This window comes from Salminus brasiliensis, chromosome 15, assembly GCF_030463535.1.
Source record: "Salminus brasiliensis chromosome 15, fSalBra1.hap2, whole genome shotgun sequence".
NCBI classification, from domain to species: Eukaryota; Metazoa; Chordata; class Actinopteri; order Characiformes; family Bryconidae; genus Salminus; species Salminus brasiliensis.
Genome location: NC_132892.1, coordinates 30,683,306 through 30,711,212, shown reverse-complemented (window position 1 = coordinate 30,711,212; position 27,907 = coordinate 30,683,306). Strand labels below are relative to the sequence as shown.

General features: G+C 40.7%; 1 protein-coding gene across 1 annotated transcript; it reads left to right on the top strand.

Annotated features, from left to right (window-relative positions):
* The first annotated feature begins 155 nt into the window (after positions 1–155).
* nherf2 (NHERF family PDZ scaffold protein 2) lies at positions 156–27,642 on the top strand. Its single transcript, XM_072657566.1, has 7 exons — positions 156–1,035; positions 2,628–2,945; positions 12,165–12,314; positions 19,607–19,804; positions 23,854–24,007; positions 24,758–24,996; positions 25,500–27,642. The coding sequence occupies exons 1-7, from the start codon at positions 802–804 to the stop codon at positions 25,707–25,709; spliced, it is 1,503 nt and encodes a 500-aa protein (XP_072513667.1). The 5' UTR covers positions 156–801; the 3' UTR covers positions 25,710–27,642.
* The last annotated feature ends 265 nt before the right edge of the window (positions 27,643–27,907 follow it).

The window sequence follows — 27,907 nt, the reverse complement described above, 5'->3', positions numbered from 1 at the left end:
GCGAGGACTCCTAACGGATTGTTTTTTTAAATTCGAACGAGAACGAGCTCGAGCTGCGCAACGTTCGATTTTCCCGCCAACTGCGCTCCTCAGCCAGGCAATATTTATATCTACGATAAAAAAAAAAAAAAATTAAATTTGGCACTAAAAGATTAAAGTAGATGCAGCACGGATTCTGAAGCTATTTTAGTATTTTAGAAGCTAATTTAGTTTTATATTATATTTTATATTATATAATACTTTTCAAATCTCTCTATAATGCAGCAATTACAGTATAAAATGAGTTGTTATATTTTTTAAGAACTCAAACAAACGCAGCATCAATTTTAAAGCTATTTTTAAAATCATTTAAAAAGTTTTTAGTAACGTATAAAATTTAACGTTTTATATTTTGTGGCAGAAAAACAACGCATTGAAATCTTGCTGTGTGTAATACTGTACTTACAGTGCAAAATCAACTCAGTATTGTTTATAAGCTCTTTTATAAGCTAATTATATGCTAAGTCATTTTTATTAGCATTTTTTTAAATATATTGTCAATCTGAACTTTCCCTCCAAAACTAGGCCATCCAGACTATGGCTTGCTTTGAAATGTAAATCAACTCTGGACTAAATCTGACACAAACTATGATTTTCTAAAGTTGACATTTTTTCGTATTCTATTATTACTCTATCAAAGCGGACATGTGATGATCGAGGGGCCGTTAGCCTAGCATGCTAACACGTTCTTGATTTCCAGCCCACCTCATCACCTTTCAGGATCCGTCCAGCTGTTTTTGAATTTCTCCCTTCGTGGCGGACATGGCTTCCAGTTTGGAGCGAGAGATGCTGGAGAGAGGCCTTCAGCCACGGCTTTGCTATTTGACCAAAGGTGACCGCGGCTATGGCTTCCACCTGCATGGTGAGCGGCATCGCGGCGCCCAGTTCATCCGCAAGATCGAGCCAGGTTCGCCTGCCGATCTGGCTGGACTTCGGTCCGGTGACCGAGTGGTGGAGGTCAATGGAGAAAACGTGGAGAGGGACTCGCACCACCAGGTGAGCTTTATGAAAAGTTTGGCTAAAAGTTTGTGGACACCTTCTCGACTAGAAGTTCTTCAAGGGTATTAATAGGAGGTTTGTCCACCTTTGCCAGTCCAACTCATCCCACAGGTAATAGATGGAACTCCATCATCCCAGACTGCTCCACAGGCCAATGCTCCCTTAGATCCCTTCAGCCTACAATTGACATTGGGCCTGGTGATGCTTTTCTGTGGAGATTATGTGTGTGTGTTTTGATTAGGATGACCAAGCTTGGTAAAATTATTTGTCTGGTGTTTTTATGTCCATGGCGACTGCATGGTGGTGTTGCGTAATGGGTAGCACCATTGCCTTTCCAATGGCAGACTAGGGTTCAGTTCTTTAGTCAAGACTCCTAATCCTACGTTCTCTGGATGGCATCAGACAAATGCAATAAATGTGAATCCAATATGTTAGCAATGGGAGCACCTGGAAGTAGCTGCACCCACTAATTAGTAGGGGTGTCTGGATACTTTTGGACATATAATGTAAAATCAACACAACTTTCTACATCACAGGATCTCTTATGACTTTATGAGGCCCTATGCGACTATGTACACCATTTATAACAGTATATCTGCTGTTGTTTGTCCAGGAAACCTGTTCGCCTGCCTTTTCTACCTTTTCTGCACTCTGTAGCAGTTCGTTCACGGGGCGAACATGATAAAGTCTCGACACACACCCTTCACTCCCAACATATCTACATACTATATTCTCCAGTTTGGCCTTCAGCAGTTTAGACCCGCTTCACAAGAGTGAGGCCCAACACAGCACATCCAATCAGAGCATAGGTCACTTACATAACTGTGGAACTTGTTCTAGGAATAACGCATGGAAGCCAATCAGAACACAGCTTATTTACATATCCTAAAGACGTAGTCTGATGAATTGGACGGGATGGAGAGAGGTTGGATGTGGTCATGTAGAAATGAGCTACGGCTGTTTTTGCTTCATTAACCCACACAAACGTTTCTAAGTGGACTTCAGGTGTCCACTAAAGAAGAACGTGGGCTCTTCAAGGATTCATCTGCTTCTAAAACCTTCGCCACCTCCAGTGTGACATTGGTGTCCAGTGTCAGAAAGCAGGTGAACTTCGACGACCTCACAGAAGTCGTTTACATAAAGCCCCCAGCATTGAGCTGTGAAGCAGTGGAACTGTGTTCTCAGGAACGATGGATGATGGTGCTCCATCCTCACAGCAATGCTCCTCCAATATCTAGTAGAAAGCCATCTTCCCTGGACAGTAGAGACAGTTACTCCAACAAAAGTCGGATAAGCTTTTTTATTATTATTTAATACCCTTGATTTTGAAAGATGCATGAACGAGCAGGTGTCCCAATACTTTTGTCCAGCTCAGAGAGCCTTGTGAATGTCTTTCAGCCCAATCCTGTACAATTAAACATCCTGTTGCTGTGCTTTTAAGTACTGGAAACTCATAGCTAATGTCTACCGTAACTGGTTAGCTACTTACATTAGCCTTAATTGGAGCTCTTGGGGGAAACAAACTCAAACTTCGACGAACCTTCGCTTATACAGCCCCTTTCTCATGGCTTTCTCTATATTTCTCTCAGGTGGTTGAGAAGATCATGGCGGTGGAGCACCGGACCAGGCTGCTGGTGGTGGACAGAGAAACGGACGAGTTCCTACGCTTCCACAGCCTGCCCTGCACCGAAGAACTGGCTGTGGAGACCGGCTGCCTGTCCCCTCGCGCCTCCTCTCTGGCCTCCTCCCCAAGAACCTCCTGCTCCTCCTCTCCTCATGTCTCCCTTTCCCCCTCACCACGAGACTCCATCACGCCTCCCTTCAGCAGGGGCTGCTCAGACAAGCCCAGGATGGCAGTTGCAACCACTGCGATGGATAAACTGGCCTTCATCATGAACAGCAACAAGGTAGGACCACTAAGGTGACACCTGTCAGGAGGCTGGGTGTAGCTGGGTGTAGCTGGGTGCATGCTCTGAGGAGGTCAAATAAGATATGTGCTTACACAATATGGACAGAAGTATTGGGACACCTGCTCATTCATTCATAGTTTCTTCTGAAGTCAAGGCTATTAAAAAGAGTTTCTCCTGCTTCTGTTGGAGTAACTGTAATGTCTACTGTCCAGGGAGGACGACTTTCTACTAGATTTTGGAGAGGAGCATTGCTGTGAGGATTTGATTGCATTCAGTGACTAGAGCAGTAGTGAGGACCACCATGCATCATTCCAGAGAACACAGTTCTTCCACTGCTCCACAGCCCAATGCTCCTGGGGGGCTGTATACTCCTCTAGCCCATGCCTGGCATTAGGCAGCATGGTGCCAATAGGGTCATGATGTTTATCATCTGCTCCAGATGGTCCTATTCTATTGGCAGTACTTCTTCACTACAGGGACTAGACAAGCTGTAGGTGTGTGCATTTGCACATCTGTCTCAGCAATGGGTGCAACCTAAAGTAGATGAATGCATTCATTAGAAGGGGTGTTGTATATTTACATTTGACCACCACCCTCCCCCCACTGCCACCAATCAGCATTAAGCAGTTTAGCCCCGCCCATTCCATGATACAGGCACAAGCCTATTTACCACCCTGTTATTTTGCGTTAGTTGGTTAATGATTTGGCCTAGCATTGAGACCCCTTTGCGTCCCTGGTTTTTGCTTCGTCCCCTTCAGTGGTCACCGGCACAGGCATAACCGCAGCCACAAGGTCTGAATACTCTAGGAATAACGCATGGAAGCCAATCAGAACACAGCTCATTTGCATATATCAGTCTTAAAGGCGCAGTCTGATGAATTGGACGGGATGGAGAGAGGTTGGATGTGGTCATGTAGAAACCGAACTACGTCTGTTTTTGCTTCATTAACCCACACAAACGTTTCTAAGTGGACTTCAGGTGTCCACTAAAGAAGAACGTGGGCTCTTCAAGGTTTCATCTGCTTCTAAAACCTTCGCCACCTCCAGTGTGACATCGGTGTCCAGTGTCAGAAAGCAGGTGAACTTCAACGACCTCACAGTGAGGTAACAGGGCCCGGGCCAAGCTCATTTAGTAACAGATGGAAAGGTGGACAAATCTGTTCAACTGTGTGACTCCACCAAAACCTCTGAGCCGCAGCAGGCTGTCAGGACTAAACCGGCTGATTGGATTAGCTTGGATAGTCCCGGACTGTTGGAGGCTGCTAAATATTGCGGGATGTTGCTGTGTTGCTGTGTGTTACGCTGCACATTTCATACATTACAGTGAAGAACATTGATGATCTGGTTCTGATGACACCCGTCAAGAGGTGGGATCTACATATTAGATAATGCGGTGGAAGCAGGAACAATGGGCTGAGACACTTTGACAAGAACCAGACTGTGATGTTCTTGATAAGTAGGTGAGAACATCTCAGAAACATCAGCCAGGTCTTGTGAGGTGTTCCTGGTGTGCAGGGGTCAGTACCTTCCAATGGTGCTCCAGTGAAGGACAACCAGTGAACTCGAGACAGGGTCATGGGCGCCCAGTGCTTGTTGATGCTCATGGGGGTCTATATGCTAAAGGGGTTCTATATAGTACTACTGACTTGTAATAGTGGAACCCTTTTTATATGTATAGCATTTTTTTAAAGGTTCTATATGGAACCATCTACAGAAGGTTTTCCATCATATAGAGAAAACCAAAGTTCTTTTTAGTTATGGTTCTATTTAGAACCATTACAGGCTCTTAAAGGGTGAATGAAGAGATACAGTATGAACAGAATGAGAGATGGACGGTGGACTTTTTCTAGATTCTAGATAGTCCTGAAAAGCGGTTCCAACACGTGGAACCCTCTTTAGTACCATATATATATATTTTAATTATTATTATTATTATTATTAACTACAGATAACTATCTGCAACCATCTACAGGTTTTCCATCATAGAAAAAACTGCTGTTAACGAGGGAAGAACCCTTTAAGCCTCTAAATTGTTCTGTATAGAACCATTACCCTCTGTTTTCTCAAGAAAACTGAGAGATCTTTGTCATTCTTGAAGGTTCTTGAGATTTTCAAACACAGGGTAGTTGAGGATAGCACAGAAATAGGGAGTGTTATTTGTCTTTCTTATGAAAAGGAATCACACACACACACAATCCCTGTTCTCAGGCATGGACAGCTTGCGGTAAGTCAGCCTCTGACCTAAGGCAGAATAATAGCTTTAGCAGGAAGAGCCCACCGGGGGAGAGCGAGGTGAGCACAGGGTTAGTGATTCAGTCCCTCAGCACGGCTGCCAGGACTGATTAACTTACTTAACGAGGAGATCAGCACAGCCGCACCACCTCGCCCACACCCTTCCACTCCTACAGTCACACTTCACCCCTGCTTCACGCCCAACCTAGCCAAAATACCCTGTCACTATTATGCACTCACTGGCCACTTTATTGGAAACCCCTCTCCTGTTGCTTAACCTTGCTGGACACTTTATTGGAAACCCTTCTCCTGTAGCTTAACCTTATTGGCCATTTTATCAGAAACCCCATTCCTGTACCACAACATTGCTGGCCACTTTATTGGAAACCCCTCTCCTCTAGCTTAACCTTGCTGGCCACTTTATTGGAAACCCCTCTCCTGTTGCTCAACCTTGCTGGCCACTTTATTGGAAACCCCTCTCCTGTAGAGCAACCTTGCTGGACACTTTATTGGAAACCCCTCTCCTGTAGCTTAACCTCATTGGCCATTTTATTAGAAACCCCTCTCCTGTAGCTCAATGTTGCTGGCCACTTTATTGGAAACCCTTCTCCTGTAGAGCAACGTTGCTGGCCACTTTATTGGAAACCCCTCTCCTGTAGCTTAACCTTGCTGGCCAATTTATTAGAAACCCCTCTCCTGTAGCGCAATCTTGCTGGCCACTTTATTGGAAACCCCTCTCCTGTAGCGCAACCTTGCTGGCCAATTTATTAGAAACCCCTCTCCTGTAGAGCAACCTTGCTGGCCACTTTTTTGGAAACCCTTCTCCTGTAGCTTAACCTTATTGGCCATTTTATCAGAAACCCCTCTCCTGTACCACAACGTTGCTGGCCACTTTATTGGAAACCCCTCTCCTCTAGCTCAACCTTGCTGGACACTTTATTGGAAACCCCTCTCCTGTTGCTCAACCTTGCTGGCCACTTTATTGGAAACCCCTCTCCTGTAGAGCAACCTTGCTGGCCACTTTATTAGAAACCTCTCTCCTGTAGAGCAACGTTGCTGGACACTTTATTGGAAACCCCTCTCCTGTAGCTTAACCTCATTGGCCATTTTATTAGAAACCCCTCTCCTGTAGCTCAATGTTGCTGGCTACTTTATTGGAAACCCTTCTCCTGTAGAGCAACGTTGCTGGCCACTTTATTGGAAACCCCTCTCCTGTAGCGCAACCTTGCTGGCCACTTTATTGGAAACCCCTCACCTGTAGAGCAACCTTGCTGGCCACTTTATTGGAAACCCCTCTCCTTTAGCGCATCCTTGCTGGCCACTTTATTGGAAACCCCTGTCCTGTAGCTTAACCTCATTGGCCATTTTATTAGAAACCCCTCTCCTGTAGCTCAACGTTGCTGGCCACTTTATTAGAAACCCCTCTCCTGTAGCTCAACGTTGCTGGCCACTTTATTAGAAATCCCTCTCCTGTAGCTCAACGTTGCTGGCCACTTTATTGGAAACCCCTCTCCTGTAGCTTAACCTGTATGGCCACATAATTGAAAACCCCTCCGTTGTAATTCCACCTTGCTGGCCACTTTATTAGAAACCCCTCTCCTGTAGCTCCACCTCACTGGCCACTTTATTAGAAACCCCTCTCCTGTAGCTCCACCTCACTGGCCACTTTATTAGAAACCCCTCTCCTGTAGCTCCACCTCACTGGCCACTTTATTGGAAACCCCTCTCCTGTAGCTCCACCTCACTGGCCACTTTATTGGAAACCCCTCTCCTGTAGCTCCACCTCACTGGCCACTTTATTGGAAACCCCTCTCCTGTAGCTCCACCTCACTGGCCACTTTATTGGAAACCCCTCTCTGGTAGGTCAGCCTCACTGGCCATTTCTTTAGAAACCTTGCTGGAACACTCCTTGGCCACTTTATTGGAAACTCAGTTACAGTCTGTCACTGTCATCTTACAACGTGAACTTATACAGTAGGTGTTTCTGATAAACTGGCCGTACAGAGTATGTTTGTTCTCTAGTCTCAGGATCGGCCGTTTGTCGTGTAGTTGAGACAGTGGGGTGAAGTGTATGAGAGGAAGTCCAGGAAGTGGAGGCCCACCCTACAGAGGGGCCATGTCCCAAACGCCTCCATTTAGACTTACACTAAGGAAAATATACAGCAGGTCCATTTGGACAGAGGGGCTAATTCTGTATGACTGAGAGAGGGACGGAAACAGCACTTCCTTACAGTAGAAAGACGTGTTTTTCAGGATTTTTACCCCCATTTTCACAGAGACTGGACTTCAGGACAATAGCAGCCGTACAGCCAGCGGGAGAGGGTATTTACACTGGTCTGGACGTGACCATTCGGACAATAGCAGAAAAGCTCGGTTATATAATCTGAATGAGAATGATAAGCCAGACACAATAGCAAAGACTTGGACACGAGTATACGCACCACACACACACACACACACACACACACACACACACACACACACACACACCACAAGCGCTATGAAGATCGTCCTGCTCCAGTTCAGTGCTTACAGGCTCAGCAGTGAGGAATATTGCATCCGACATGTTATTGTTATTAAAAACTCATCAAAAAGGACAGCAGGTCAGCTGAGGTCGAGGGTTCGACCCCTGGTGATGCCACGGACATCCGTAACCAGGACTCCCAGAGTGCTTAATTAATCATGCTCTCTCTAGGTGGTTGAGATGGCCCTGATATACATACTGGTGGACAAAAGTATTTGGACACCTGCTCATTCACTGTTTCTTCTCAAATCAGGGGTATTAAAAATAGTGTATCCTGCTTCTGTTGGAGTAACTGTCTCTACTGTCCAGAGAAGAAGGCGTTCTACTAGATTTTGGAGCTGGAGCATTGCTGTGAGGATTTGATTGATTGCTTCTCCACTGTACTGTACTTTTTTACTGAACACCCCAGATAACATAGAATATATGGATGCCCACCAGGGTTGGTGATGGGACCAGGAGGGGTTAAACATGGGCCCTATCTGGATTGGAGACTGCACATGTGTCTAGATGGGACCCATTGAGATTAAGGTGGGCTGTAACAATGGAGCCCATTCGGGAAGCCCAACTGGGTCCCAGTAACAACACATGCCCATACCCACCTGGAACCCACCTGGAACCCACTTAGAACCCACCTAGCCCACATTTCATCCATGTGAGCCCCACATAAAAATGTTGTCTGGGACTGTGGGTGCATTTGATCCATATCTCATCAGGTTCAATGACAAACCACTCTCCCTCCCTCCCCCACTCTCTCACACACACACACACACACACACACACACACCTTAGGTGTGGCACAGTGCAGATGCTGTCGTGTGTTAGTGTTTTGATGCCAAACAAGAGCCTCCAGGTCAAGCCCTCGTTTCTCCACTGCAGTAAATAATGGCAGATGAATGTTAGCTAGCTAAATTACGTTACAGCAGTGCAACACACACACACACATGCGCGCACACACACACACGGATGCAACCTTATACACACTCACGCCCGTGTCTGTTTCTGTGCCCGGAGGGAGGGAGGGAGGAAGACCTTCCGTTACCGGCTGTCATTCTGTTACACTATCTGTCCAAATGTTTGTGGACACTCCTTCTAATGAATGCATTCAGCTACTTTAAGCTCCACTCATTGCTGACAGACACACACACACAACAGTACTGCCAATAGAATAGGACTCTCTGGAGCAAATAAAACAAACAAACCTATCGGCACCATGCTGCCTAATGCCAGGCGTGGGCTAGAGGGGTATAAATAAAGCCCCCCAGCATTGAGGAGCTGTGGAGCAGTGGAAGACTAACTGTGTTCTCTGGAATGATTGGAATGGTTGGTGGCGCTTCATCCAATACTTCTGTGATGAGCTTGGAGTTGGGGGTGAGGTGGTGGGCTGATTATCATCAAACATTCTGTCCTCACTAACACTCTTGTCGCTAAATGCAATCAATCAAATCCTCACAGCAATGCCTCAGCTCCAAAATCTAGTAGAAAGCCTTCCTCTCTGGACAGTAGAGACAGTTACTCCAACAAAAGCAGGAGGAACTCTTTTTAATACCCTTGAGTTCAGAAGAACTAATGCATAAGCAGGTGTCCCAATACTTTTGTCCATGTCCATATCCAGAAGCGCAGTATGATTAGGCTCTGAGCAGATCACTGCCACCACAATCAGAAGTGGTACACAATCAGAGGAAGGGTCAGGCTTACACTGACCAGTACCAGTCAGGCCTAATTGGATCGGATCGGGTCAGGTCTCAGAATCCAGGGTACAGGTCGGGTTTGGGTCAGATATTCTGTGTAAAGGAACGCCAGACTGACGTATGGGAAAAAATCCCTGTACAATCAGCTACATTATCGGGTAACAGAGTGTGTTATGGTGTGTGTGTGTGTGTGTGTGTGTGTCGTGATTTGTCCTTTTTCAGTGCTGAAACTGAAGACTGAGCGTGCAGCCATTGTGTGTATGTGCTGCCCCTCCCTGTGGAGAGCAAACTGAAACCGAGAGGAAGAAAGGGGGGCGTTTTTATGTGTGTGTGAGAGTGTGTGTGTGTGGGGGGGGTCTTTAAACAGATAGTTTCACACAGCATCAGTGTGTCCTGTTGAAAAGTGTAACCATCACAACTCAGAGAACCCATTTAATGGTTCCGAAAAGGTTCTTCACCCTTTAGCATGCTCACACGGTTGATCACTGACCACATATGCAGCCATAGAAGCTTAACTAGTGATTTAGTTAGTTAGTTAGTGAGCGGGTTAGTTAGTAAGTTAAACAGATAGTGTGTGTTTGTTAACCATGTAGTAACTAGTAACTAATTAGTTAGACAGTTAGTTAGTTGACTATCGGGCTGGTTAGTGTGATAACCAGTTACTTTGTTAACTGGTTAAAAAAAGAAGTTGAAATACAGTCTCAGTCAGATGGTTCATTTGTTAGTTAGTTAACTAGTTAAATATTGTGCAGTTAGATAATTAATTAGGTAATTAAATACTGAGCTTGTTAGCTCAATATCTGTTAATCAGATTAATTAGGTAGTTAACTAGTTAGTGAGCTGGTTAGTGGAACACACGTGTTGTTGTTTTGTTACTTTACTGGTTAATCAGGTAGCTGGGTATTGAAATATGAAGCTGGTTAATATGTTAATTAACCAGTAAGCTTTTACATAACTCATTAATTAGTAAGTAAGTAGGTAATTCATTATTTGGTTGATTAGTGAATTAATCAGTTAGTAGGTAGTTGGTTAGTGGATTAATTAGATCCATGAATTAATTAGTCATAGAACTAGTTAAATAGTAAGCTAGTTGGTGAGTACATTAACCCCTGGGTCTACTCAGTTAGCTGGTTAAGTATTTGAAGTAGTAGATATGTTTGGTAAGTGAATGAATTAGTGTGTTGCTTATGTAGTTAAATTGTGAGCTGGTTAGTGAATAAATCACGTGGTAAGTTAGTTAGGTAGTTAGCTAGTTAAGTAGAGAGTTGGTAAATTGGTAAATTAATCAACTAGTCTGCTTGCTTGGTTAGTTAGATACATATGAATAAATTGGTTGGTTAGTGAATGGGTTGGTTAGTGAATTAATCAGTTGGTTAGATACATATGAATTAATTGGTTGGTTAGTGAATGGGTTGGTTAGTGAATTAATCAGTTGGTTAGATACATATGAATTAATTGGTTGGTTAGTGAATTAATCAGTTGGTTAGTTAGATACATATGAATTAATTGGTTGGTTAGTGAATTAATCAGTTGGTTAGTGAATTAATCAGTTGGTTAGATACATATGAATTAATTGGTTGGTTAGTGAATGGGTTGGTTAGTGAATTAATCAGTTGGTTAGATACATATGAATTAATTGGTTGGTTAGTGAATGGGTTGGTTAGTGAATTAATCAGTTGGTTAGTTAGATACATATGAACCAATTGGTTGGTTAGTGAATGGGTTGGTTAGTGAATTAATTAGTTGGTTAGTTAGATACATATGAATTAATTGGTTGGTTAGTGAATTAATCAGTTGGTTAGTTAGATACATATGAATAAATTGGTTGGTTAGTGAATTAATCAGTTGGTTAGTGAATTAATCAGTTGGTTAGTGAATTAATCAGTTGGTTAGTTAGATACATATGAACCAATTGGTTGGTTAGTGAATGGGTTGGTTAGTGAATTAATCAGTTGGTTAGTTAGATACATATGAATTAATTGGTTGGTTAGTGAATTAATCAGTTGGTTAGTTAGATACATATGAATAAATTGGTTGGTTAGTGAATGGGTTGGTTAGTGAATTAATCAGTTGGTTAGTTAGATACATATGAATAAATTGGTTGGTTAAATATGAATGAATACTTAAAAGTTTATTTTAAATAGTGGGCTGGCTAGTGAATTAATCAGTTAGTGGCTTAGTAGTTAGTTAGTTAGTCAATCTGTTTGTTAGTTTGACTAGTTGTTATTTAACTAGTTAAATTGTGAGTTGTTTGGGATTTAATCAGTTGGTTACTTATAAAATATTATTTGGTTGGTGATTTAATTAATCAGATCATTTTAGGTAAGTAGTTTACTGCTTAGTTAGTTACTTAGTTAATTAGTTAGTTACAAGCCAGGTGTGTGAGGTGTATAGTATCTAAACACCCTGAATACACTGTATGGAAACTGTAGCTGGAGGACCGCTGACACAGCGGTTAAACACAGATAGTAAGAATCGCGGTATTTATTATAAACTCAGACTTTATTGAATTTGATCAGAATTATGAGGGACTGGGGCATCACCAAACGTTCACTGGTGTGAGGTCTGTGTGGACAGTGCAGAGAGCGCTCTGCCTTTCACAGCACTGTTTCACTCCAGGACCAGCCTCCTGACACACACACACACACACACACACACACTCACTTTCAGACAGACCAAGCCAGGTAAGACACCTGTTCAACTTGTTCAGGTGATGAACAGTAATAAATCTCTCTCTCTCTCTCTCTCTCTCTCTCTCTCTCTCCCCCACAGACTCCACCCATCTCTCCTTCAGTGTTAATCGGATCTCCCTCACTCCGTCCTGACCCCTTTACTCCTCTTCTCCTCCCACCATCCCCCTCTCCATCACACACAGAGAGCGAGTGCCACACGGATCTCAGCACAACACACATCAGCCCACAGGTACATGCTGCTGAGGTGTGTGTGTGTGCGTGTGTACGTGAGTGCATAAAGCATGGCCAGTGATGATACTGCATCCTCTTTTAGTTAATAAGGTACATATACACACACACACACACACACACACACACACACACCATCACACACATACATTCACGTAAGTATCCGGACAGTGATTACAGATAGGAGCATTCGCCCGAGCATTGCATGTTTTCTGAAAGCTTACCGACAAAACAGAGCAGTACCACCAAAAAACATAGGGGGCAGTGTAGCCAGTAGTTTAAGCGAAATACAGCCACTCCAATAAGGACACTTCCAAGAAGAAAGTCTGCCAGAAAAGAAACTTTACACTGTTTTTACACCCTTTACAGCCATTTACACCGTTTTAACATTAACATTTGACTCCAAGCTGCCCTCTAGTGCACGTACTGCTCAACATCCATGCCTACGTAAAGGACGCATAGAAGTATGTGGGCAGCGATAACTACAGCGTAGCGTAATATTCACATGTAAAGGGAGTAGAAATGAACCGTTATTCTGTTCATTTAGACTTTTGCTGTTCTAAACCTGGCAAGTGCGCCCCCTAGAGGTTAAATATTCAGATCTGCAGCTGCTTCTGCAAATCCACCTCAATTGATTATACAATAGTGAGGATTTTCTAAGTCTGTTATGTAGCAGTGGTTGGTGACCTTCCAATTGTTGAAGCTCCCAATGGGCGGCACTTCAACGTTTGAAGCAGAAAAGCCTCTGATTGGTTGCTTTCTACCCCAGTCCCAATCCTCACTAAGCCCCGCCTCCGCTTGCTTGTCATTGACCCTCTAACTTGCATTTTTCCAGTGTGCGTATGGTACATTAGTCAGCCATAATTATCAGCCATTATTTTAATATCAGACCAATAATAATGATTGCAAGCTTTCTACTAGATTTGGGAGGAGAATTGCTGTGAGGATTTGATTGCATTCAGCTAGAGCGTTAGTGAGGTCGGTTCACCTCATCATCCCTCATCATCATCCCTGACTCCCCAGCTCATCCCAAAACTCCTGGATGGAGCTCCACCACCATCCATCATTCCAGAGAACACAGTTCTTCCACTGCTCCACAGCTTCTCAATGCTGGGGGGCTTTATTTACACCCCTGTCTCTAGCCCACGCCTGGCATTAGACAGCATGGTGCTATAATAAGGTCATGATGTTTATCTGCTCCAGAGAGTCCTATTCTATTGGCAGTGCTTCTTCTCTACAGGGACCAGACAAGCTGTGTCAGCGATAGGTGCAACTGAAATAGCTGAATAGCTGAATCAGTATTCATCAGATGGGGTGTCCACATACTTTTGGACATGTAGCATATGAGTGTGAAGAACCAGCACGTTGTACTGGCCCATGCTGTTGTTTTACAGGGTGAACTGGTGTCTGATTTCTGGGTATTTTCCCAGGAGCGTCAGGAAGAGGCTCATTGTGCGTGTTTGTGCGTTTGTGAGATTGGCTCGTTTGTGGACTCAAAGCGCGCTGAGATTAGATTACTCTTTTTTTCTTCTCTCCCTCAGGACACGGTACACACACCTCCCTCACACTGGTCCTGCATGTGTGTGTGTGTGTGTGTGTGTGTGTGTGTGTGTACGTGTGATGGTTGTGTATAGTGAGCTGTTTGTGTAGCTTGATCTTGTTGGTTTTAGTGGGTTGTGTCTTGTATTCTGTTTGTTTGCGTGACAGCTGTGTGTGTGTGTGTGTCTTACCATGACCGTGGGCCTGCGCCTCATCGGATTAAAACAGTCTCCATCCCTGCATTGTCTGAGGACCGGACGTGACGTCAGAGCTTACAGAATGTCCTGTGCCTCTGCAGGGCGTGTTTAACTCACTTTCTGTAGGACAAGAGCCGAAGAGTCTTAACTCACACACACACACACACACACACACACACACACACACACACACACACAAATATGTGTCCTTGTGAACTTCCCAAGGAACTCTTCCTCTCTTGCGCTGAGACAGCACTAGCAGTCTTGTGTTAAAGCCCCATCTTCTGGCCTGCAACAATTGCTCTACATGTACACTTCGTGTCCAAATGTTTGTGGACACCCCTTTGTGGAATGCCTTTAGCTACTTTAAGTTGCACTCATTGCTGACACAAATGTGCAAATGCGTGCGCGCACACACACACACACACACACACACACACACACACACACACACACACACACACACACTCTCTCTGTAGAGAATTAATGTAATATCACAGGATGACTGCGGTCCTCCATCCTCAACTGTCCAGTGTTGGTGAGCCTGTTCTGATCCACTGCAGCCTCAGCTTTCTGGTCTTGGCTGACAGAAGTGGAACCTGACCTGGGCTTCGGCTGTTGTAGGCCAGCCTCCTCCAGTGTTGTTGTGTTGTTGTACGTTCTGACCTGCTTTTCTGCTCACCACAATTGTACAGAGTGGTCATGGAGTTCCTGTAGCCTTTCTGTCAGCTCCAACCAGTCTGATCATGCTCTGTTGACCTCTCTCAATAACAAGGAACTGATGCTCTCTGGATGTGTTTCCTTTACTCCACTGTTCTGAGGAACACTACAGACTGCTGTGCTGAAAACCCCAGGAGACCAGCAGCTCTAGAAACACTCAGCTCAGTCCTTCTGACACCAACAATCACCCCACGCTCAAAATCACAATCTGGCCTGGCCTGGCCTGAATCTGCAGGATTTTAAGCCTTGCACTGCTGCCACACGATTGGCAGATTAGATAACTGCATGAATGTGTAGGTGTACTGAGGTGAACAGATCCTCTACACTAAAAATGATTCAGTATCTACTCTAAATGATTCAGTGACTGCTATGATTCAGTAACTACTATAAACTGTCCTGTATATACTATAAATGATCCTATATATACTAAAATAATTCAGTATCTACTATAAATGATTCAGTAACCACTATAAACTATACTGTATTTACTATAAATGATCCTAGTTATACTATAAATGATTCAGTGAGTACTGTAAATGATTCAGTTACTGCTAGGGTTCAGTCACTACTATAAATTATTCTGCATCTACTATAAATGATCCTATTTATACTATAAATGATTCAGTGAGTACTGTAAATGATTCAGTTACTGCTAGGGTTCAGTAACTACTATAACTGATTCTGTATTTACTATAAATGATCCTAGTTATACTATAAATGATTCAGTGAGTACTATAAATGATTCAGTGACTGATAGGGTTCGATAACTACTATAAATTATTCTGCATCTACTATAAATGATCCTATTTATACTATAAATGATTCAGTGAGTACTGTAAATGATTCAGTTACTGCTAGGGTTCAGTAACTACTATAACTGATTCTGTATCTACTAATATGATCCTAGTTATACTATCAATGATTCAGTGAGTACTGTAAATGATTCAGTGACTGCTAGGGTTCAGTAACTACTATAACTGATTCTGTATCTACTAATATGATCCTAGTTATACTATCAATGATTCAGTGAGTACTGTAAATGATTCAGTGACTGCTAGGGTTCAGTAACTACTATAACTGATTCTGTATCTACTAATATGATCCTAGTTATACTATAAATGATTCAGTGAGCACTGTAAATGATTCAGTTACTGCTAGGGTTCAGTAACTACTATAACTAATTCTGTATCTACTAATATGATCCTAGTTATACTATCAATGATTCAGTGAGTACTGTAAATGATTCAGTGTCTGCTAGGGTTCAGTAACTACTATAACTGATTCTGTATCTACTAATATGATCCTAGTTATACTGTCAATGATTCAGTTACTGCTAGGGTTCAGTAACTACTATAACTAATTCTGTATCTACTAATATGATCCTAGTTATACTATCAATGATTCAGTGAGTACTGTAAATGATTCAGTGACTGCTAGGGTTCAGTAACTACTATAACTGATTCTGTATCTACTAATATGATCCTAGTTATACTATAAATGATTCAGTGAGTACTGTAAATGATTCAGTTACTGCTAGGGTTCAGTAACTACTATAACTGATTCTGTATCTACTAATATGATCCTAGTTATACTATCAATGATTCAGTGAGTACTGTAAATGATTCAGTTACTGCTAGGGTTCAGTAACTACTATAACTGATTCTGTATCTACTAATATGATCCTAGTTATACTGTCAATGATTCAGTTACTGCTAGGGTTCAGTAACTACTATAACTAATTCTGTATCTACTAATATGATCCTAGTTATACTATCAATGATTCAGTGAGTACTGTAAATGATTCAGTGACTGCTAGGGTTCAGTAACTACTATAACTGATTCTGTATCTACTAATATGATCCTAGTTATACTATAAATGATTCAGTGAGTACTGTAAATGATTCAGTTACTGCTAGGGTTCAGTAACTACTATAACTGATTCTGTATCTACTAATATGATCCTAGTTATACTATAAATGATTCAGTGAGTACTGTAAATGATTCAGTTACTGCTAGGGTTCAGTAACTACTATAACTGATTCTGTATCTACTAATATGATCCTAGTTATACTATAAATGATTCAGTTACTGCTAGGGTTCAGTAACTACTATAACTGATTCTGTATCTACTAATATGATCCTAGTTATACTATCAATGATTCAGTGAGTACTGTAAATGATTCAGTTACTGCTAGGGTTCAGTAACTACTATAACTGATTCTGTATCTACTAATATGATCCTAGTTATACTATAAATGATTCAGTGAGTACTGTAAATGATTCAGTTACTGCTAGGGTTCAGTAACTACTATAACTGATTCTGTATCTACTAATATGATCCTAGTTATACTATAAATGATTCAGTTACTGCTAGGGTTCAGTAACTACTATAACTGATTCTGTATCTACTAATATGATCCTAGTTATACTATCAATGATTCAGTGAGTACTGTAAATGATTCAGTGACTGCTAGGGTTCAGTAACTACTATAACTGATTCTGTATCTACTAATATGATCCTAGTTATACTATCAATGATTCAGTGAGTACTGTAAATGATTCAGTGACTGCTAGGGTTCAGTAACTACTATAACTGATTCTGTATCTACTAATATGATCCTAGTTATACTATAAATGATTCAGTGAGTACTGTAAATGATTCAGTTACTGCTAGGGTTCAGTAACTACTATAACTGATTCTGTATCTACTAATATGATCCTAGTTATACTATAAATGATTCAGTGAGCACTGTAAATGATTCAGTGACTGCTAGGGTTCAGTAACTACTATAACTGATTCTGTATCTACTAATATGATCCTAGTTATACTATAAATGATTCAGTGAGTACTGTAAATGATTCAGTTACTGCTAGGGTTCAGTAACTACTATAACTGATTCTGTATCTACTAAAAGAAATGGTTCTTCGAGAGTTCTTCAGTGAAAGCAGTGGTTCTATATATATTTCTCCTGCAGCTGCAGGTCTGCCTTTCGTGTGTAATGATTGAGCTGCCGAATGCCGATCATTAACCAGTTTAAAACCAGACTCCGAGCTCGGCTGGTTTGGGAGGAGCCACTCACTGACCCGATTAAACACACGGCAGCTCTGCATTAAACAGCTCCTCTGTGCACCGCCCTGTAAGCAAACTTGCTTAGTCAAATGAAGGATGAGCCTGATTGTAACACTGCTGCTGTCAGACTCTCTCTCTTTTTATCTGCTGAAAGACTTCACATCGGCACGGTCACAAAAAAACAATGTACAAACATGTCAAGCAATTGTGGAGCATTTCTATTGGTCCGTTCATCATGAAGTTCTGATTCAATGTAAATAACAGCTGCCAGATTCACATTAAGTCTGTAAAAAGGTAAAAAAAAAAAAATAATAATAATGGAGATACAAGGATTTCGCAAGACATCCTCTTTTCCCAGACGTCCTCTGCATAAACTGTCTGGGACTTAATTAAAGCCCTGCTGCCTTCTGGCCTGCAACAATTGCTCTACATGTACACTACATGTCCAAATGTTTGTGGACACCCCTTCTAATGAATGCTTTCAGCTACTTTAAATTGCACCCATTGCTGACATAGATGTGCAAATGTGCGCACACACTCTCTCTCTCACACACACACACACACACACACACACACTCCCTGTCAAGAATTAATGTAATATCACAGGATACATCATTTCAGTATTTTCTGTGTTTCGTTGGACATTACGTAAATACCCGAAGTCATGCAGGCTGTAATAGTTGGTTGGATTATGGAATAGCTGCCCAGCAACCACAATGCATTTTGATTGGTTAATCTGGGATCAAAATAATAACAGAAAAAGAAACGATCCTCTACGTAATCAGGATGGAGTGTCAGCATTCCAAATATCTACTAATTCAGCATTACAATATCCCAAGCTATGACGTTAGCTGGATGTTTAACATTCAGTCTTGAGGTAAACGTGACGTTTAAAGTGGGGGGAGGGGTCAAACATACATGAGTTAGTCAATAAAGTTGTGGATGGTTCCTAGCTATCTACCGAGGTGATGCTCCATCCAGTACTTTTGGGATGAGTTGGGGAGTTGATCATCCAACATCCTGACCTCACTAACACTCTTGTCCCTGAATGCAATCAAATCCTCACAGCAATGCTCCTCCAAAATCTTGCTGAAAGCCTTCTTTTCTGGACAGTAGAGACAGCTACTCCAACAAAAGCAGGATAAACAATCTTTAATACCCACCCTTGATTTCAGAAGAAACGATAAATGAGCAGGTGTCCCAATACTTTTGTCCATATAGAGTATGTATCAGCTAAAAACGCTCACACTGACCAGAATCAGGGCCCCTACAGAAGCACCTACGGTGAGCAAGGTCAGGTAAGCTCTCTGGGAGTCCTGGTTACAGGTGGCCTGGCCTCCCGATTCATCAGATAGCAGGCATGGCTTGGCTGGTTGACTGAATCCGGGGTCGGGTTTGATTTTTCGTCAAACTGTTCCTTTTAGGTCACATCTAAGGTGGAACAGGAAGTTGGAAAATTGAGGAAGTTTCAGCTTTGAGACAAAATCTGCCACACACACTGAAGGTGCTGTTGGTGAAGGATGTAAGAACCAGGGTTTATGGCGTGCTATCTATGAAAATGAGGCTCATCTGAACAGAGGAAAGGCTCTGCAGGGTTTATCAGACTTCATATTCGTCCGTTTACCTCTTTAAAAACCTGCACTACTTGATTCATGGTCGAAACAGTGGGTAAATTGCTTAGTTATCACCATTCTGGATCGGGACATAGGGCCTTCTCTCTGAATAGTGACATCATCATCATCATTATCATCATCTCTCTCTCTGTAGGAGGACGCTGTGGCGGAGGAGCGGGACGAGGTGATGCTGGACCTGCGGCCGCGGCTGTGCTGCATGCTATTGGGCGAGGACGGATACGGCTTCAACCTGCACTGTGATAAGTCCCGCGTGGGGCAGTTCGTCCGCTCTGTGGATCCAGACTCACCCGCTGAGAGAGCGGGCTTGCGGCCCGGAGACAGAGTGGTGGAGGTAATCCAGCTGGAGAATACACACAGATTAACAGTGGGATTAGTCTGGATTAGCATGGATTAATCTTAGATTAGTGTCAGACAGAAAGAGAAAGGGAACACTTCAGTAAACGTGAGTAAACATTTTCACGCACTTCCTGTAGCGGTTGGTTTAAACAAGTTACATAATAGTTTCAGAGCAGTTACTGAATCATTTATAGTACCTACTGAATCACGTATAGTGTGTGTGTGTGTATATATAAATCATATATAATTTATAATAGATAGAATACTTTACAACAGTCACTAAATCATTTACAGTATAAATATATCAATTATAGTCGATACAGAATAGTTCATAGTGATTACTGAATCATTTTTAGTATATATATATAAGATCATTTATAGTAGTTACTGAACCCTATCAGTCACTAAATCATTTACAGTATAGCTAGAATCATTTATAGTAGATACAGGACAGTTTATAGTAGTTACTAAATCATAGCAGTCATTGGATCATTGACAGTAGATACTGAATCATTTTTAGTAAACACTGAATCATTTACAGTATAAATGTGATCATTTATAGTAAATACAGTATAGTTTATAATGGTTACTGAATCATTTATAGTAGATACTGAATCATTTTAGTATATATAGGATCATTTATAGTAGATACAGAACCGTTTATAGTAGTTACTAAATCATAGCAGTCACGGAATCATTGACAGTAGATACTGAATCATTTTTAGTAAACACAGAATCATTTATAGTATATATAGGATCATTTATAGTAGATACAGGATAATTTATAGTAGTTACTTAACCCTATCAGTCACTGAATCATTTATAGTACTCACTGAAGTTAAATACAGAATAATTTATAGTGGCTACTGAATCATTTTTGGTAGATACTATGTCATTTTTAGTATATATATAGGATCATTTATTGTAGATACAGGACAGTTTATATTAGTTACTAAATCGTTCTTGGTAAATACTGAACCTTTTTAATAAATACTGAATCATTTATAGTAGATACAGGATAGTTTTTAGTAGTTACTAAATCATAGTAGTCACTGAATCATTTATTTTGGTTGCTGTTAAATATATTGTAAATACTGAATATCTGTAATTTCCCTCCTGGGATCAATAAAGTATTTCTGATTCTGATTCTAATAGTAGATACTGGATCATTTATAATAGATCCATTTATAACATTCATTTATGATAGATACAGACTCATGTATAATGGTTACTGCATCATTTATAACATTTATTTATGGTTTGAATTTAAAGCAGATACTAAATCATTTATAGTAGATACTGGATAATGTATAGTAGTAACTAAATCATTTATAGTAGATACAGAATCTTTTATAGTAGATACAGAATCATTTATAGTAGATACTGGATAATGTGTAGTAGTAACTGAATCATTTATAGTAGATACTGGATAATGTATAGTAGTAACTGAATCATTTATAGTAGATACAGAATCATTTATAGTAGATACAGGATAATGTAAAGTAGTAACTAAATCATTTATAGTAGATACAGAATCTTTTATAGTAGATACAGAATCATTTATAGTAGATACTGGATAATGTGTAGTAGTAACTGAATCATATATAGTAGATACTGGATAATGTATAGTAGTAACTGAATCATTTATAGTAGATACAGAATCTTTTATAGTAGATACAGAATCATTTATAGTAGTAACTGAATCATTTATAGTAGATGCTGGATAATGTATAGTAGTTACTGAATCATTTATAGTAGATACTGGATAATGTATAGTAGTAACTGAATCATTTATAGTAGATACAGAATCATTTATAGTAGATACTGGATAATGTATAGTAGTAACTGAATCATTTATAGTAGATACAGAATCATTTATAGTAGTAACTGAATCATTTATAGTAGATGGTGGATAATGTATAGTAGTTACTGAATCATTTATAGTAGATACAGAATCATTTATAGTAGTAACTGAATCATTTATAGTAGATGCTGGATAATGTATAGTAGTTACTGAATCATTTATAGTAGATACTGGATAATGTATAGTAGTTACTGAATCATTTATAGTAGATACTGGATAATGTATAGTAGTAACTGAATCATTTATAGTAGATACAGAATCATTTATAGTAGATACTGGATAATGTATAGTAGTAACTAAATCATTTATAGTAGATACAGAATCATTTATAGTAGTAACTGAATCATTTATAGTAGTAACTGAATCATTTATAGTAGATACAGAATCTTTTATAGTAGATACAGAATCATTTATAGTAGTAACTGAATCATTTATAGTAGATACTGGATAATGTATAGTAGTAACTGAATCATTTATAGTAGATACAGAATCATTTATAGTAGATGGTGGATAATGTATAGTAGTTACTGAATCATTTATAGTAGATACAGAATCATTTATAGTAGTAACTGAATCATTTATAGTAGATACTGGATAATGTATAGTAGTTACTGAATCATTTATAGTAGATACTGGATAATGTATAGTAGTAACTGAATCATTTATAGTAGATACAGAATCATTTATAGTAGATACTGGATAATGTATAGTAGTAACTGAATCATTTATAGTAGATACAGAATCATTTATAGTAGTAACTGAATCATTTATAGTAGATACAGAATCTTTTATAGTAGATACAGAATCATTTATAGTAGTAACTGTATAACTGTATAACTGAATCATTTATAGTAGATACAGAATCATTTATAGTAGTAACTGAATCATTTATAGTAGATGCTGGATAATGTGTAGTAGTAACTGAATCATTTATAGTAGATACTGGATAATGTATAGTAGTAACTGAATCATTTATAGTAGATACAGAATCATTTATAGTAGATACTGGATAATGTATAGTAGTAACTGAATCATTTATAGTAGATACAGAATCATTTATAGTAGTAACTGAATCATTTATAGTAGATGCTGGATAATGTTTAGTAGTTACTGAATCATTTATAGTAGATACAGAATCATTTATAGTAGTAACTGAATCATTTATAGTAGATGCTGGATAATGTATAGTAGTAACTGAATCATTTATAGTAGATACTGGATAATGTATAGTAGTAACTGAATCATTTATAGTAGATACTGGATAATGTATAGTAGTAACTGAATCATTTATAGTAGATGCTGGATAATGTATAGTAGTAACTGAACCATTTAAAGTAGATACTGGATAATGTATAGTAGTAACTGAATCATTTATAGTAGATACTGGATAATGTATAGTAGTAACTGAATCATTTATAGTAGATGCTGGATAATGTATAGTAGTAACTGAATCATTTATAGTAGATACTGGATAATGTAAAGTAGTAACTGAATCATTTATAGTAGACACTGAATCATTTATAGTAGACACAGAATCATTTATAGTAGATGCTGGATAATGTATAGTAGTAACTGAATCATTTATAGTAGTTACAGCATCACTTAGATTAATTTACAGTATTCATTTAAAGTAGATGTTGAATAATTAAATAATTTAGCATCATGCTAATTGGTGTACATGAGCATCTATTACTTGTTAGCTACATTAGTCTCGTAGCTTCTGTGTAAAACTAAAGAAACAAACTTTAAGCTTTGAAGTTTTTGATTTTATTTTCCAGCTACTTAAACTGAAACTGAAACGTTTGGAGGGAGCTACTGATGAAGGACTTTAGCACAAATGGAATTAAAATCATAACTATCTTCAGCTGCCGTCCTTGGCCTCGATCAAACCGAGTATGCAAATGTATGTTTAATCACAAGCCTTTAAAATCAGAATGTCTTCTAAAGTGCATTCAAGCGTGTCTAAACTTTTGACTGATACTGAGACACTGTTTCAGACCAAAAGCAGAAGTCTTGAAGCTCTGAGTGTCTGTACAGGACAGCGGGTTGCAGATTGTCTATAATTAGAATGGAAGTGGAAGTTGAAGAGGAAGTGACACTGACTGAGCCTTTGCCTGTGCGCCACCTGGTGGTCATGCTGTGTCACCGCAGCCTCTACAGCACTCTTCTGTGTGTTTCAGGTAAATGATCGGAGCATCAAGGGTATGAAGCACTCTGAGGTTGTGGCGTTTATTCGGGAAGGACAAGGATGCACCCAGCTGCTGGTGGTCGACCCAGAAACAGACGCCCTGTTTAAGAGGCTGGGCATCACGCCCACCACAGAACACCTTAAAGGTACAGTACAGCGTCACTACCTCTCTCAATGACCTCCAGTGAGTTTCTGCTTGGTCCAGCATGATGTCTAGGCCTAAATAGCCTAATCTAACAGAGCTGATCCAGGTCGTGAAGGCCTTCAGGTGTGTCTGAATGTTAGATCCAGATCTGGTGGAACAGGCCCAGCTGCCTTGGTCTACATAGTTCCTCTCTTCCCTGCGATTGATGATCATTTCGTATCTATTGACTTTTCGGGCAAGTTTCCTTCAGGATTACAGAACACAGTCATCCCACTGCTCCACAGCTCAATGCTGGGGGGCTTAATACCCCTCTAGCCCACGTCTGGCATTAGGCAGCATGGTGCCAATAGGTTCATGATGTTTATCTGCTCCAGAGGGTCCTATTCTATTGGCAGTACTTCTTCTCTACAGGGTCCAGACAGACTGTGTGTGTGTGTGTGTGTGTGTGTGTGTGTGTGTGTGTGTGTGTGTGTGTGTGTGTGCGCATTTGCACACATATGTCAGCAATGGGAACAACTTAAAGTGGCTGAATGTGTTCATTAGAAGGGGTGTCCACAAACATTTGGACATGTAGTGGTCATACTATGACATATAATATAATCATAATGAAATCAGACTAAAGTTTCTCCATTAAGCTCCACAGGTGCCCCGACATCTGTTTTGCAGCTGTAATCCAGCTGTAATCCAGCTGTGTTTTCCAGTGAACTTCAAATTAGGACAGAAATTTCATCAGGGCTTTCTTTTCTTACAGAGGACTGTGTTGACGGACCGCTCATAGAGAGCCCGGTGTCGAACTGCCCAATCACAGACAGCTCTGCATCCCCTTCTCCAATCACTGACGGCCCCCTGATCTCCCCACCAATCATCAACATCACACTGACAGATCCACCAATCACAAATGGCTCCCTGAAGCACCACGAAAGCTCCTCCTCTCATTCCACCGTATCAGAGACGAGCATGGAGCTTAGCAGCTTGGACACTGGCAACAAGGTGGGCATATGTGTGTTTCCTGACCTTGTGGTCCCGAAATGGCTTCATCTAGGTCCTCTTCGTTCTTCGCGAGAAGGTTCAGTCAGAGAATGCTGGGTGTCTGTGCCATCAGTTGATGATAAACCTGGTGAAGTGTCCCGTGGTTCAAATCAGTCAAAACAGCTAAAGTGTGGGACACAATAAACAACACACACACTATATGGACAAAAGTATTGGGACACTTGCTCTTTGTTCACCGTTTCTTCTGAAATCAAGGGTATTAAAAGAGTTTCTCCTGCTTTTGTTGGAGTAACTGTCTCTACTGTTCAGAGAGGAAGGCTTTCTACTATTTTAGGGGAGCATTGCTGTGAGGATTTGATTGATTGGATGTTCCAGAGATCACAGTTCTTCCACTGCTCCACAGCTTCTCAATGCTGGGGGGCTTTATACCCCTCTAGCCCACACCTGGCATTAGGCATTGTCCTATTCTATGACGTAGCTGATGTGTTGTTTTCCTTTTACAGATCTTTGGAGATATGGACCATCGCAAGCGCCACAGTGCCCCCGGTGGCCGGCAGGAATTAAAGGCCCAGCCAGACCCGCTCTTGGAGAGTGGTCTGCGTCTGAGCCCCACAGCGGCCGAGGCCAAGCAGAAGGCCAGGGAGAAAAGGGCCAACAAGAGAGCGCCCCCGATGGACTGGAGCAAGAAACAGGAGATCTTTAGCAACTTCTGAAGAGTCCAGACCACAAACGCTCGTCCTAAAGTTGATTGAAACCAAATACTAGAAGCTCCGGATGGGCGGACTGAATGCTTTACCCTGGAACAAGAAAAGGGGATTTAAAAACACCACTTCGTTCTTCTTAAATGACCACATCTCAGGAAAAATGTGGAGTTTCCAGGGCACTTGACCCTTAAAACCTGGAGATAAAAAAAAAAAAAAGAGAGAAACAATAAGAATATAGACTTTTAAAAATAGCAGCTCTGCTTCCCTAAACAACGTTTAGACTGAGAGATCTGAGTTCCTCTAAGAAGGCACCTCCTTATATGCACCTTTATTTTTAAGAGTGTCCAAAGATGTCCTCATGGAGAAGAGAAAAGGTCTCACAGCCACAAGCAAACCTCAGAGAAGTGTCAAAAAGCAGGTGAGATTCTGTGGGCTTCAGAAAGTTGTAAAAAGAGAGCGATGCTAAAGTTAAGTCTGAAAGCGACGGGTTCATGTTTACTAGAACGTGACACAGCGTTTCTGTGAATGAGAAGAACGAGCAGAAGGAGGTGAAAAAGAAGAAGAAGCTGGATGAAGATACTGAGAAAAGATACAGTACTGAATATGACCACATTCTTCCAAGACCTAACATACACTATATGGACAAAAGTATTGGGACGCCTGCTCATTCATGGTTTCTTCTCAAATCAAGGGCATTCAAGGGTTTGATTCAAAAGTATTGGCTGTAGCACCACCATCATATCAGTTCCACTGCTCCACAATGCATTCATTCATTGAAAGGGGTGTCCACAAACATTTGGACATATAGTGTAGACACACTCTTAAAAAAATAAAGGTGCCAGGCAGGGTTAGTTTGACGTGCCACACAAGTGGTTCTAAATCTGGTCCTCAGGGACGGCCAGACGGTCCAGATTTGTCCTTCAAGTCAACTTGCAATGCCTTGGGATCGAGCGAAATCAGCCATGATTTTGAGAGCAGCTGCCCTAGAGAACCTCTGAATGTATGGTTCTAATGGGTAGCACGGTTATGAATGAGATGTGTGACTGTGAAGAACCTTCCTAAAGTTTCAAGAACCTTCATGTAATGTAAAGTCTCAATGACAATGCTGGAATCCTCCTAGAACTGTACCTCCAAGCCCAGAACCGCTTACGAAGCATCATTACCAGACCATTAAGAGCTGCTGTGAGAGATTCCTGACTCCAGCATCCCAGATTGGATTGACATTCTTGAGTAATTATTGAAGTATACAGAGATAACTGTTTAACATGCTGCTCTTATCACCTATACGTACTAACTGAAGTGGTGTTTAACCTGCTTATTGTATCGTACACTACGTGAGATGTGCTTCAGGCATTTTAACAGCTAAAGCTAATATTAGAAGCTGGATTTTAGTTTCTTTAGTTGAGTTTTTAAAAACACAAGTCTCGGGTTTCTAGCACTAACTGTGAAACGGCAACACCAATATTATAAACTGGTCACACTTTAATTTGGGGGTGCCGTTGAGATGATCTGCAGATGCTGAATTGTTGATTATTGATGAAGCTCAGGTAAGGATTAGGAAGGATTAGGACGAATTAGGAAGAATTAGAACCTACGGTCTACTCACATTTCAGTTTCTCTCAAGATAAAAAAGTATTACCATTAAACACAACATAATAGCATAGCAGAATCTTAACAGACATCATGATATTCAGATGATATGCAAACACAGTGTCAGGAATAGCACGAATAGCTCAGTGAAACGTATAAAACATCAATATTCTGTTGTGGTTGTAGCTCCTGCAGTATCAGATTCAACCCAGTTTTGGTTGCATTTACGATTAGAAACGTTTAAACCTGAATTATTATATATAATAATAATAATATTATTGTTGAATCCATCCTGCAGACTCTGTCTTTCACTTTATTTATGAATAAACGTGTTCAAAACACTCTAAAAATATCATCGGTGCTGCGTTTCGTGTTTACTGCAACCTTGGGGTGCAACCTGATGGTCTCTCGGGTGCAGACAGGGTGCAGATCTACTCTCCGCCGCCAGACAGCGGTGAAGAGAGACTTTGACTTATTTACCTCATTATCCACTAAAGCGACTGTGTTTTCATGGTTTAATGTTTTTTTAAAGCCTATTTTACTGTTTCTTTCCACATGATGAACTTTTAAAATAAGTAATAAAGACTTAATTACTAATAAATACATTAGTAATAAAG

Excerpts from the sequence above, each read along its gene's own strand:
- nherf2 (XM_072657566.1), top strand. The coding sequence starts at position 802 with ATGGCTTCCAGTTTGGAGCGAGAGATGCTGGAGAGAGGCCTTCAGCCA. Across the intron at positions 2,946-12,164 it reads TCATCATGAACAGCAACAAG|ACTCCACCCATCTCTCCTTC; the intron begins GTAGGACCACTA and ends TCTCCCCCACAG. Across the intron at positions 12,315-19,606 it reads CAACACACATCAGCCCACAG|GAGGACGCTGTGGCGGAGGA; the intron begins GTACATGCTGCT and ends CTCTCTCTGTAG.